The sequence below is a fragment of the Antrostomus carolinensis genome, unplaced genomic scaffold, assembly GCF_000700745.2.
Source record: "Antrostomus carolinensis isolate BGI_N321 unplaced genomic scaffold, ASM70074v2 scaffold53746, whole genome shotgun sequence".
Lineage (NCBI taxonomy): Eukaryota > Metazoa > Chordata > Aves > Caprimulgiformes > Caprimulgidae > Antrostomus > Antrostomus carolinensis.
In genome coordinates, this window is record NW_010320829.1 from 43 (window position 1) to 14127 (window position 14085).

The following is a 14085-nucleotide window of genomic DNA, read 5'->3' on the forward strand; positions in this document are numbered from 1 at the left end:
CCCTCTCCCTTCCCTCTCTGGGCTCCAGCTCCCTTACCTACAGGACTTTGCTCCCACCCTGGTACCTCTCCTAGGAGCTGTATTCCTGCTCTGTACCCTTATCCCAGCAAGGACAGAGATCGACTGAGCTGGAAAGATCTCTGTCCACCCCATCACCTGAGGATATGAACATTTTGTTTGTACCCTTATCTACCTCCCCCCACACCATGTCTCGAGTACTACAGGGAGGATTTGGGTGCCCTTCAGTCATTCATTGGTGCAAACTTTTGCCTTCTTTGTGGGGCTGATGCAGACACAAGGGGCAGATGTGGTCACATTATCTGCAGTGATGTGTGATGTGGTGGGCAGTCTGGCCTGAGATGGCTGCAGAGCAGCTCATGTGGGTGACCTGCTCCAGCTCTGGCAGCAGGGTATCTGCAAAGGGTTGGAAAAGTCCTCTGCTGTGCTACAGGGATGTGACCATGTGAGATGTCCCCTCTTTGCCTGGCTACCGTTTCCTCCTGCTTCTGCCTGAAGGTGGAGGAGCAGCAGTGGGTTACCCTGCACAAGCAGTGCCAAGCCTTGAGCAACTCTCTCATTTGCCTTTTACATGCTGTATTTTGCACACAAACAAGAGCATCTGTTTGTGCACATCTTCCCTTCCACATCCCAAAGTGATCCTCTTCCACAAAACAACAGGAACACAGAGTCTGGCTCACAAGGTTTGCAGCATATGTCCTACTGCCATACCATTTGCCTTGAGCAAAAGCTGTCATCAGTGTCTGGTTTTCTTTATTTTAAATAAAATATGCACTACGATGTACTCATTTGTTTAAACTGATGGTTCCTAACTTACTAATGTCTCCCTTAGGAAGGAGGAGAAAGGTATGAGTCCCTTTTCCTTTTGGGCATTTGAGTACCTCGTAGGGTAACCATTTGCCTCCTCTGAGCTCACCAGTCCTCTGCCCAGTGCTACCAAGATCCCTGAATTTGCAGAGGAGACAAAAAAAAGGAGTCAGACTTCTCAAAGTCAGTCAAAAAGCCAGAGCCAGGCTTCCTGGAGACACGTCAGAGATGTTGCAGATGTCTCTCTCTCTTATAGTGGTTGTAATTAGAGGACGATGCTGAGCAAAAAGGTCTGCTGAGGGTCCTGCCAGGCTGGTATCTACACAGTGCTCCACCATTTCATGCTCAGTGATGAACCTCCTCACCTTGCTGGTCCAAACAGCTCAGTGACTTTGCAAAGAGGAAGAAAAAGCTCATTTTGAAGAGCTGACTCTCAGCCTGCTTCTCACCTCAGCTGTGGCATAATTTTCTTTCCTGTCTAAGGCTGGCTGGTACGGGGACCAGACAATCCTGGTTCCTGCAGGAAAGCATGGCCTCCAATAGGTGTTTTCTGTTGTCTCCAACACCACAAAATCTCTCACAGGGGCCAAAAGTAATGAGTTTGGGAGTCCCTGCCCTGCCTCCCAAAGAACAGGCTCTGTAGGAGGGAGGGTGAGTGGGGCGGGCAGCCGGTCTGGGACGGCTTCCCAAGACGAGGCTGAAATTCCAATGAACAGCTTTGGCCAAACTGTGACGGGGGAAAGGGAGAAATCCCAAGAGCTGGTGATCCTGCCTTTTTCCCACTCTGCGCCCCCACACCAGTGGGCTGGGTCTTCACAAGGGACTGTGGGCGAGGTAGTAGTGATCAGGATGTAGAGAAACCACCCTGTTGATAGGAGGGTGACTTGGCTCAAGGATCTAAACTACTTTGGTGTGCAAGTATCATGAAATCCCAGTGTGGTCCTAAGTCCTTTCAATAAAATAAGGAGACATCAACACAAATGCTAAAGCTGTCAAGTCTTTACAAATGTGCTTTTCTACAACTGATGTGGCTTCTTCTGGCACAGACATTCATTTTGAAAGACAAAACCAACATTTTACTGCCTGAACTTCCCTCACTGAAACTCCAGGACAATGAACCCACCAGGGCAGAGCCATCTGGTTTCAAGGGAATCACATTTTCTAATTAAAATATTTGATTTACTCTTTCCTGACCAGCCAGACAAGGTCAGAAAATTGATGGAGGGAGATTGACAGGATCTCCCATTTTCCTGTACCATCAGAAGGAAGAGGGATGAGAAAAGGAGTGTCCTGCTTAGACTGAGTCTATGCTGTGCTGGTTGGTGGAAACATGCGTCTGTCTGTGCATGCTGCTCTGCAAAATACTGATTTCATTCATGGCCCTGGGGCTCCTTTTTTTTTCTTTTTTGCCATCTCTGGCATTGGGAGTTCTGGCAAAGAAGGTCCTGGATGTTGTTCTCATGTCAGCACAAAAGCCATGCTGTTGATGTGTTAGGAAATTCAGCTCTTTCAGAGGCTGGGCAAAATGTCAGAGGGCTAAATGCAACCATTGGATGAGAAAGTACAAAGAAAATGAGATTTCCAAGAAGGAAAAATGAATGTGAGACTATCAGGAAGGCAGAGGTGAGGCACTGCACGGCGGTGAGGCTCCTGATACCAATTGTTTGGAGGAGAAGGAGCAGGGAGGATGGTATCTAGCTACATCTTGCTGCCACAGGCTGTAGGACACACTCCATCAGCTGGGCTGCTTTGCCCTACGTTTTCTTTTCTATGAAAGAAAGAGCATGAGGCCAGACAACTTCCATGTGAGCTACTGACCCAAATAATCAATTTTGTGTGTAATTCCTAGAGTGGGTTTGGACAAAGACTCAAAAAGGGTATCACAGGAGTGAAATGAAAGCTAAGAGTTGAGGCTAGTTTTACCTTTCTAAAATACATCAGGTCCTGACCTTGGCATCATCATCCAGCTTAGTCTGAGACCTTGAAACAACTACTTCCTTTCTCTCATTTTTGTCCGCTTTCTGTGACAGTCCCTATTCCAAGTTGTTAAGGTCTGTATCCTGTGGCAAGGCTCCTTAGGCTCTTCTCCAAGGATCACAAAATCAGCCAGTTTCCACATCTGCCACTAATGTGAGGGATTTTCATACACACATTTGTAAAACAACTACCAAATTTCTCCTTTGCACTGTTAAAAATACAAGTATAGGCAAAAGTTTTAAAACTTCTACTGTCAATGGCTTAATACAGACTTCCTTCAAGAAGGTGTGAGGTGGAGGTGTGGCAGGTGGTAAACACACAACTAAAGCCCTAAAGACATCAGGAAAATACAGATCAGAAGGGAGACAAAGCCCTGCATCTTCTCTTTTCAACAGGAAAGAGGACTTAAGTGCCACCCAAGTTTTTTTTCTTCTTTAAACCTCATCTCATGTTGCCTGAAGTTCAACACTTAAAGCAGACAGCAAGTCAGAGGGATGGGTTTTTCACATTTTTATTTACTAAGGTTTTTATTGTGTGTTTTATATTGCAAACCCCACCCCTAGAACTCTTCCCTCCCTTCCCCCCAAATAAACCGAAAAATAACAATAATAATAAATGTAGTTCCACCTACTGAGACAAGCCTAGTGTTGACTGGGGTCCAGTCGGAATAACTCAATATTGGCTACTGCACTGCTAAGAACTGGAAAATCAAACAATATCCCCGTGAAAAACGAAGCAAAGGAACCCAACCGAAGAAGGATGTTCACCAGACCGGTGGATGGAACGCACGGCTACCAGAGACAGCCCTCAGGGTGTTTCTCTGCACCTCCATTTGTCTGAGTGTCCACAGGGGTTGTTGAGATTCAAGTACCAATGCAGCAGTCACAGGACAGTCATCCATGAGGGCTTGGCATTGCTGGGCTGAAGACCTTCCCCACCTACTTATATTAGATACCCAAACAGCTTAGCTCCCAACCTCTTGAGATGCTCATTCTAGGGGGCCCTCTAGCACATGGGAAAAAAAAGATTGCTAAAACAAAATACAAAACTTCAAAAGGATATTGTGAGTCTTCCTTCTAGGAACTGCCTCATACCTTTGAAAATATGAGAGGGTCTGTGAGTCTGCTTCAATTCCATCAACTCATTCTCTCTCAAGATGAACCTGTACATATTTGGAAAAGCAGGATCTATATATTATAATTATCACCTGCCAATCAGTCCTACAGAAGAGTCAAAATTTACACGTATTTTAAAACTAGGAGATAGATAGATATAGAAATATATGTGTGTGTGTGCGTGCTTACACATGTGCATAAATAGACTACATATGTGTATAACTGTGTACTATATATATAAAAACATGTGTGTATATACAGATAGATATAAAATCTATATATACACACACACACACATATACATGCACCCCTCCCACCACACACACTCACACATACATAGTTGTATGTAGCTAGTAGAAAAAAACATTTCTAGAGTTCCCCTGACCCTTTAAGGAAGACCAAAGCTGATTACATCTGAATTCTGAGCCACCAAAGCACATTAAAGCAGGACTGCCCAGGAATGCTTGCAGCAACATTCAAGATACAGGCACATGTCAAAGAGTTTTCCAAAGAATTTGGTATAAAAAACAACTGTCAGCCAGTGTTTTGGGAGAGATTTGGGGGTGGGAGGAGGCAAGAGAGGGGGTTAAGTGGACCTGTATCATTACTGTGATAATAGTAAGTTTTTTGGCACTGCTGCATGAAGTCCTGCCCTCTGAGGGCTGGAGAACCCCATGAGGGAGGCTGGATATGTTTCTAATGTGTTAGAAAAGTTGAGCACCTGACTCTTTTCTGTGAGGTGGCTGGAGTCACCTCGTGGCCTAAGGAAAAAAAAGAAAAGAGAGAAAGAAAGGATCAAAGCAAAAGAAAGGAGAGATTTGCTCTAGAGGTAAAGGCTGTAGCTTCTCAGTGGTGTGTGTGCCCAGAGGCCCCTTACTGTCTTCATCCCACTTTGACTGCCTTAAATCAGGGGAGCCCCAAAACTCCAGCTCAAGGTGCCTGCCAGGCCCCAGATGTGTCCAGTGATGCTGCAACTGCAGGTTGAGACCAAAGCCAATCAGGTGTAGGCTGTTATTGCTGGTGAAATCAAGCAAACGATTTCAATTCCTCCATTAGAGGAGAAGTATGGACCACGGCTGGCCAAATTGCTGGTCTAATCTGGTTTAATGGTAGAAATGTAGTTGCAAATCTGGAGGATTCTTGGCTGGGTAACAACAGTATTGCCCTCAGTGCCTCAAAGCTCAAACTCCCCTGGGCTAAGGAGGAAAAGGGCTGGGGTGACTGCACCCCATTTTGCAATCTTTTTCTACCCAGTTCTCTACAAAGCAGTCAGCCCATGGACATCGAGACATTCAAACGAGAGAGGGAAGGTTAAAATGCTGCCTCTTTCTTCATCCCTCCCTTTGCTTTGCACTCCCCAACCTGGAGGGCAGCACACAGGCTTTCCAAACCATGGAGAGGTTGAAGCTTGGGCTCTTCTGCTGGCTGAGGCCAGCTGCCTGGTGTGCTGGCAGAGAGACAGGGTTTCTCTCACAACCCACATCCACAACACCTACAAAAATATTCACTGCCCTCCTTGTGACTTACAAGGGATTGCTTCTTCTTCCCACTACAGCATCAGTGGAATAAGAAAGAGACAAGCATCTGAAGTCAGGCCCATCCATCTCCTGGTCACTTTTATCTTCTTCAGATGGAGTCCAAACAAAAATTCAGCCCTTCTGAAATCCCTAGATGGGACTGCATTAAGGAAACTCACCCCTCTTCTCGCTTCCTCTGCGACCTGCTGATCACAGGAGAAAACCAGGGAGGAAGCAAAACTTTCTGATGTACACAGTGAGCCATCCAAGTCCCCCCATAACTAGGTGCTGCAGGCCAGGTTCACAGCTGGTGCAAAGCGATACAAAGCTGAGGCCAACCAGAGCTGTTCTAAAAACACCAGCTACAGGCCTGACCTGATGTTCTCTTTGACAGCCCACGTCAACCTCAGATCTTTGTCTCAACAGGAAAACCTTTTTTTGGTGGCTTCTATGGCTGATCGTTCATGTTCCAGCTCAGGCACATGCCTTGTCTGTGCGTTACCTCGTTGGATTAAATTTGCTCATATCCTTTTGTTCCATGTATTAAAATATTTTATAAAATCAAGTGACCAAAAATCTATAGCTCTAAGAATACCTGGTTATCTTCTTTTTTGTTGTTGTTTCCCCCACCCCCACATGGTTTTTGTTTGTTTCTAATCACAGTTAAACCTAAATAAAAGAAATGGAGAAAAAAGGGGGAGAGGGGAGAAAAGGAAAAAATTATTAATGAAAGTCTAATCAGGAACTGAATTGCACGGTTGACATAACCAGCTCTCAGAAGGAGTCCTCACAAATTGGAGGGTAGTTTGGATCTGACAGGTTCCAGATCTCCTGTGAGTACTATGGATTCTTTCCGCCCACCAGCAGTCAGAGAAGCAGCGCCTGCAGCACTGGCCCCAAACACCAGTGGATGTGGTAAAGAACCTGAGGACATCTGACGTGGTAAAGTCACGCGCCCAGGAATCGAGCTACAAGGCTTCCCAAGAAGTCCAGTCCCTCCACCAGGAAAAGGAGAGAAGCTGGAAACAGATTCTCTAGAGGAATGAGGAGAACTTTGGCTCAGTGTCTGAGCCAGCTCTTGGGGCAAAGATGGTTGGGAAGCAGAAATCAACTTGATGTCCTGGTTCAGACGTCCCAGTGGCACAGGCGGCGTGCTCTTCAACTGCAGGATCTGTGGAGGTGGGCTGGCGGTCTGTGGCAGGAGCAGAGATCCGTGAGAGCCTGAGGCCCCAGAAGGGCCACACTGAAAAGTTCTCGTTGCCACTGGGCTCTGACTGGGAGGACTAAGGCCAGAAGGGGTGTAACAGGGAGAGGCAACACCAGACTGTTGTAGTGGAGACACGGAGGCAAAAGGTGGCCGTTCTTGGTGGAGCTGGGCTATCGTTCCAGTTAAAGATCCTAATGCACTTGGATGTGTTTGGCACAGGCCTGAGGACGGCCCACCCGAGGCCTGTGCCAGCTGGCTTAGGCTGGAGGATGGAGAATTGGAAGAAGGAGGGGGTTGGAAGTGATTCATTCCCCCCAAAGTCCCACTGCCCGAGAGCTGCTGTAACTGTCCCCCTTGCAGTGGTCTTGTGGTGGGCTGGAACTGGTTGAGAAGACTGGGAGGTGAATTTGATGAGAGCTGGGTGAGTGATGTTGATGGAGAGCTAGTTGTGGCTTGCTGGAAGTGCCCAAATCCACTGCTGGAAAGGGCTGGCTGCCGCTGCTGCTGCTGCATGGGCTGAGCTGTCCCTAAGGGTGATCCAGAAGATGCTTGTTGCAACTGGTTCAGTCCTACTGAGGACGTGCCACTCAAACCTGGCTGGCTGGAGCCACCTGGAGGGGATCCCACCTGGAACTGGCCTAAACCAGCAGCAGCTGAGAAGCCTGCAAGCTGCTGAATGTGGAAGGAAGAAGACGAAGGGGTTTCTGCTCCTGGGGTATGCAGCTGGGATGGAGTACTGGAAGGAGAGCCAACGGCAGAAGGTCCAGTCGATGGGATTAGAGACTGAAGTCTTTTCAGCTGTCTTGGAGTCTGGTTGGATTGCTGTCCCAAGGAACCCAAGACGGACACGGGAGGACGGAAGATGGCTGTCGGGAGGCGTGGGTGATGGGTCAGAGCTATAGCGACAGAAGTGGTGGCTGCTGCAGCTTGCAGGGGTGCCTGGATCAGGGGAGTCCAGATGACAGGGGTGGGTGTGGATGCGGCAGCAGCAGCAGCAGCAGCGGCAGCCTGGACATTGTGAGCACAGTGTGCCATCTCTCTGTCATGCTGCACAATCTGCTGGATGATCTCATTCTCTTGGTAGTTGAAAACACCTGAATTGAGGTCATGCTGGACTTTATGCAGCAGAATGGAATTTTTCTTGCCTGTAGAGAAAGTGAAGAGAGAAAGAGTCATTCTGATATGTCAAAGCAAGGGAGGCTTCATCAAAGCTTCCTGCCAGACTTTCCTCGAGTTGTTGGCACTGTCTCCCCTCCACTGTCCTTACAGGATCTGTGTACAGTCTCAGTGTTCCAGAAACAAGATGACAAACATCACATCTTCTGCTTTTGTGCTATGATCAACAAACCTCAAGATCCCACAAAAGTGTGCCCAACAGGACACAGTCTTAGATAGTAAAGCCACTTTTGGTAAATCTGGCAGACTGGTAGCAAAGCTTATGAATCTGGAAAATTATCATTTTGCATCTCATCATCTGAACTTCCATTAGAAAAAAAGAATAAATCCAAAGGCTGAAATTTTTTTGTGTCTGCAAAGGAAAATCTCAAAAATCTAGGTCCAGTGAAGTCTCCTGAGTCTTCAGCTACTGTTCAGAGACACCTTTTCCTCATCTGTCTCATGCAACATGTTCACTTTGAAGTCAAGTATGTGTTTCTAGTCGAAAGGAAATTTCTCTGTGAGTAAGAGACAGAAGGATTTTATATGCTAAGAAAAACTCAGGTGGCCAAAGTAAGAGCCCTCAGACATGCTGTAGCTCCCATCTTACTTGGCCATGCTCTTCTAGCCCCAACTTTAAGGAAACTGCAGGCTAGCAAATGTCGTGCTCCAGCTGGACTCCCTAGCCTGCAGCAAAATATTAGCTCAGCACTTGGCCTTTTCAATGGGCTGGAAAATGTGGCATAATGAGTTTGTCTGGTCTGGGAGTGCACCTGGCACTGAAGGGATGCATTCTCCTGGACTGAAGGACAGAACCATTCAGCGCAAGGGGATGAGATGCTGACAGTGATACCCTTTCACCAGAGCACAAATGCCTTCTCAAAGGTGGGGGTTTCTGATGTGGACAGGCACTCTGCATAACAGCTTTCACCTCTCTTCTCCTAACAGCATACAAATTGGTAACTGTGCCAGCATTGATTTATAAGGAGCTGGTAGATGCTGATTTGAATTATTTTCTTACAAAATTAGTGTGGATTAGATCCCCTGTTCTTGCTTTTTCAAGGGTCCTCTATCCTGACAACATACGCCAGTTTGAATTGATGACAGCACCTGCCCATGGGATGTCTTTTCACTTTTGCTTATTGAAGCTCTTTGGATTTGAAGGGTTCAGCCCAGTAAATTCTGCGCGTGCGTGTCTGCGTGCGTGCAGGTGCATACCTGGCCTGTCTGGTTGTGTGTCTGTACACAGCTCATTTTGTAGCTGAAGCTCAGGGGCTGAGTGTAGAAGGGTCACCTCTAGATGAAGCACCAGACAGTTTGGATCAGATCAAAAGCTATATTAACCCTCCTCCTGAACCAAATGTATCCTCAGGCCCCACATCCATTAGGAGACCTCTGCTCTGATTTAAATGTCATTTCTTCTGGTTCCTGTCTGATCACTTCTAGCTCCTGTACAGGACCAGGGCAAACAGAAAGCATCTTGACAAGTGCTGTGGATCTGCAGAGCATGAGATAGCAGCAGGTATGGAATGGAGGCCTGGATGTGGTGTCTCTTTTTCTGTATTTTAACCCCCAAATCATATCATGCTTTAAGAATTAAAAGGCTGGCAGCACAGCTCATGTCAAAGACTTGTCCATTAAACTTGTCTTCACACTTTAATGAAATCATAACTTTCAAGATAAGTCAGCTGTTGATATTACTGACTAAGACCACAATACGATATTTAATTTGTCCTACACAGCGTTCTAGTTTAAACCGCTCAGCTGAGAGTTTCCAAGGACTCGTTAAGAGTGCGCTGCCATGTTGGGTAGTAGTTCCCAGTGAGACCCCAGAGGAATTTCCTTTCAATCCTATATCAGTCAGATCTTAGATCTTTATGTACAGATGTGGACACATCTCTATGCACAGATGACATCATCCAGATTGTTGTTTGGTTTTTTTAAGTGTATGTATTTTTTACATCTATAACAGATAAAAGAGCAAGAGTATAAGGACGTGTGTCTTACTCTAGCCAAATGTAAAATCAAACATCTGGCAGCAAGGAACATGAATGACACTGAAGAGAGTAGCTGGTATCTTGGTGTCCTAAAAAGTAACTCTGAATTTGTAGAGTCTTGAAAAAAACTATTTGAGTTGCAAATCTACCACCAGAAAAAGGTGAAATAATTATTGTACAAATAAGGAGGAAATGGTAAAGTATAAGGGAGATGCTACTCACTACCACATATAATGCTAGGAAGGCATACAGTACTATGTTTTAGTTCCAGTGTCTAACTGCAAAGCAAAAAAAAGTACAGAAAATATCCACGGGAATCGAGCTTGAAACACATCAATGAATAAGTACAACGTATTCAGCTTCTCTGAGAGAAGAGGTGATTTGATATCAATTTATAGAGAACTTTACAGATGAAGGAAGCTGCTTCATGGGTCAATATCTCGTCCAGAAGGACCCACGAGATATTGTGACTTTAGACAAGCCCACTAAAAAAAAAAAACAAACAAACAAAGGAGAATCTAACTATAATTGTAGTTAAGCATTTGAAAAACACACTAAGGTTTTTTTCTTTACTGTACTCTTTAAAATCAAGTGCTTATCTCTTTATAAAGGACAAGATGTGGCTCTAACAACTGCATGCTATGCAACAGTGCTATGCAACTGTTCAGAGTGGGTAAAGCTTCCAGTCTACACTGGGCTGAACTGCACCATAAAACCAAACCACTAAAATGCTTACAGAGTTTGGGTTCTGGATCTGCAATTGGTGCATTTGGGATGTGTCTGTTGTGGGTAGTGCTATGGGATGCTTAATGCTTTTGTGTTTTACCTACTGCTAATTGCTCCCTCTAAAAAAAAGCAGTAAGGCATACGGACTGGCCTTTTTTTTCTCACCCTGGAGAAAGACACCAGCCCTGGAAGGACACAGTCCTGAAGGCAAACAGTGTTCTCAGCTGCTAGCGTCGTTACAGGGGCTGGAGAGCTTGTCTGCCCTGGAAGTGTGCGTGTAGGATATGTAAGTATAATGCGTGTTTCAGACTGGAATAGACAGCACTGCATATCCCCTGAAGAGACAGATCTTGGTTCTACCTGCTGTTCAGGCAGCCAGGCACACCAGAGGGAACACGAATGTCACCTTTAAACTTAAAGAGCATTTTTGCAGTGAACATACAGTGAGTGAATGGCGCAGAGGGTCACGCTGCACACACACAGAGAGTAATTTCCACTTGGTACCTACTACGTACATGCTCACAAACAAATCAGATCACAAAGAGCTGAAACAAAAATACTAACTGTTCTGAGCCTGGAGAGAAGGAACAACTTATCTAAATAAAATTGACAGGTAAAGAGAGAACCTGGCCAGCACACTTGAATTAAACAGGGATTCAGACTGCAGGTTTGTGATCATTCTCTTTCTGCGGTTGAAGGTACAAATCCCAGCATGAGGAATCTGCAGCTATCTCGCACAACTGCAAGGTCAGGATGTGGATGGGAGACGGCATGCCAAGTTCAAAGCAGACAGGCAAAAAAGCCATCTTACCACATTTGCTTTCTTGAAAGCAAACTGTAGCTTAAAACCAGGCTGAGGAGGAATGGCTAGGGGTAGAAGAAGGAGAAACAGCAGATGTGTTGCTAGTGCAGCTTTCTGAAAAGCTCAATACCAGTGACTGCTCTGTGTTTCCATCATTACACCTCATCTCACTCTTTTCATTCCATGTCACCTGTCTTTGGCTTCTGATTTGCTTGTCTGTACTTGAATAGCCTGCAATTTCCAATGCTGCCCTCAATTCAAATGAGAACCCACAGCGACGTTAATCAGAGCTGCACGGATGAAGTGAGGGGACTGATGTCTTCATAACCAGAGCTCTTGATGACACAGAGAGAGCTGAATGGCAGACTCAGGTTTCCTCAGCAGAGCACTAAATAAAGAATATCCTAACACTTTTCAAACATGCATACAATTTACTGGAAATGGTTTATCAAAGCTCCTTACATTTGTGTCAAAATAATTCCAGGAAAAACCTTGGAATTATTATTTTTGTTAGTTTTTAAAACAGAACATTTCAGTTTTCTTTTGAAATTATATTACATTTCTCTGCTTTCCTGAGCCCAACTTGAATCAACTGTTTCATTAGGTTAAATTTTTCTTCTGTTTTGCCAAAAAAGTCTCAAATTTCTGCTCCAGAACATTTTAAAAAATTACTGAAAATGTTCTTTCAATTACTGAAGGGGCGAGGAATTTTTCAAAAGCATTTTTCCAAAACTGTAATTGGTTAGCAAACTGAAAAAAATAATTGGTTCCACCATTCTAATTAATTGCATCATTTACATGATGTTTCCACACACCAGTGTAAGTCTTATTAGTTGCTTCTGCAGAAAATCCTCCTTCCAGCCAGCACCAGATGAGAACAGGCACAAAGCAGAGCCTTGCTGGGACATAGACATTTTCCTGGCAGGTCTGACTATGGTCCTGCATGAAACATAAGCCAACAGTGAAATGAGGCAGTAGGAGTAAGTTTGCTTGGGCTGGTGGTCTGAGATTATTTCTCCCCTTCATCTTATTTATGAAATTACTTCAGTTTCAAATTCATTTTTCCTGCTCTCGATTTATTGTCACAGCATCTGCCTCAAAAGGAGAGCAAAAAAGATGGCAATCAAAGGACAGAAAGGCTGATTAGTTTGGCTCTCTGGAACCTGAACTGAAATGATGTTCTGCAGCTCACAGCTACACTCGGTGAACCGCAAGATAGTCCTGTGTTCTTGCTCAGCCAGTGAGAAGCTTCATTAGGAGAGAGGAAAAGGGATGCCTGCTTCCCCTTCAATCTAATCAAGAAAACATGGAGGCTGTATGTTACAGTGTCTCCTTCTGTGTGGGTCATTCCACAGAAATTAAAGTGCTGAGCAGAGTCTAAGTACTAAGGTAAACAATCCACCCAAGCATTTCTCCTAAACCCAAAAGCACTAGACAAATTTACTGAGATGCCACGGAGCTGGCATAGGAGCCATCTGCAACTACCTCATGCACCAGCTCCTCATCCTTGCTTACTCTGATTGCTCAAGACCTCTTACCTTTTCTAGAGAGAGGAGCTGCCTTGGGTTTCTGCAGGACATGTGGTGTGTGACAACCTGATGAAAGGAGGACGGGGTGGCTCCCACGCAGCCACTTGGGCTGGATGAGTCTCTGAACAGGCCTGAGGGACAGTTCAACTAATGGAGCTACAAGAGGGCTTAGTCTAAAAGGTCTCCATGGCACAACTAACTTTTTTGTTCTCTCTGTACAGCTCCTAACACAATATGATTTTTTCCCATAGTCAGATAAAACCAAATACCAACAATGGAGTGCTCTGGGTTCTAAAACCTCCCAATTTTCCTCACTGCAACAAATAGGCTAAATAGAGGAAAAAAAAAAGGGAAGATATTTAGAACTTAGGAGATGTTCACAGCAAAGCTACTGGTGCTTTGAGGTAGAGTCGGGTATGTAAAATTATGGAAACTAAGCAAATAAATGTTGCTTCCTTAATGAAGAATTGCAAAGTCAGATTTTCCTCAACTGTAGATAGCACACAAATTAACAGAGAGAAAGGCTCACGTGATTTCATAAAAGGAGCCAGCACTCAACAATAATTCTTCTATCAAATAATCAAAATTATCCTTCTGTTGTTAAAATTCTGTGCAGACACAGGGGAAATTAGCTGTGACTTTCTGTTCATTTCTCTTTTCAGTTCTAAGCCCACTGGCTGCATTTTAAGAATTCAGGTCACTAAATTGCTTTCTGCATTTTCATGTATTTGAAATAATCTCACTTTATTAGGCTGGCTTATGCCCTGGCCAGCTGTCAAAGCAGCTGCCCCCTCCCACATGGTTATTTCTTTCAGGTCTTCGATTATTATTATTATTATGACTGGGTACTAAACACCCTGCTTGGATCACTGGTTGCAGCAAAGGGTTCATAGCACATTGCAGCTTTGAGGACGGTCTTTGCCCTCCCTTGCCTGTGGGTTACCTGTCTTCTGAGCTGGTCTCCCGTGGTAATTCAGCTTGATGCCATCATCCCCAGAGGGGCAATACAGCAACTGGCAACTGCAGGCAAAGAAACCCTGGACGTACATATTCACTAACTGTCAGTTAGCCACAGCTGCTTCTGTGCCCCAGGGAACTCTTCTGCACTGGGACTATATCAGTCGGAAGGTCTCGCTGCACCAGCTCTTGCCGCTGTCTTAAGAGTCCGCGTATACAGGGAAATGAGCTGGAACAGTGATCTCAAAATAATTCTGAACTCCCAGTATATGAGCTCT

At 45.1% G+C, this 14085-nt stretch overlaps 1 protein-coding gene across 1 annotated transcript; it reads right to left on the reverse strand.

The window, feature by feature from the left end:
- Positions 1-6221: 6221 nt before the first annotated feature.
- On the reverse strand, positions 6222-13899 carry LOC104526276 (potassium/sodium hyperpolarization-activated cyclic nucleotide-gated channel 4-like). The gene is made up of 2 exons (XM_010169693.1): positions 13794-13899; positions 6222-7786 (listed from the first exon to the last, which is right to left on the reverse strand). The coding sequence occupies exons 1-2, from the start codon at positions 13897-13899 to the stop codon at positions 6222-6224; spliced, it is 1671 nt and encodes a 556-aa protein (XP_010167995.1).
- Between the last annotated feature and the right edge of the window lie 186 nt (positions 13900-14085).

Coding starts and splice junctions, on each gene's coding strand:
- LOC104526276 (XM_010169693.1), bottom strand. CDS start 13,899: ATGTACGTCCAGGGTTTCTTTGCCTGCAGTTGCCAGTTGCTGTATTGC. Junction 7,787..13,793: donor GAGACCAGCTCAGAAGACAG/GTAACCCACAGG, acceptor CTTTCTCTACAG/GCAAGAAAAATTCCATTCTG.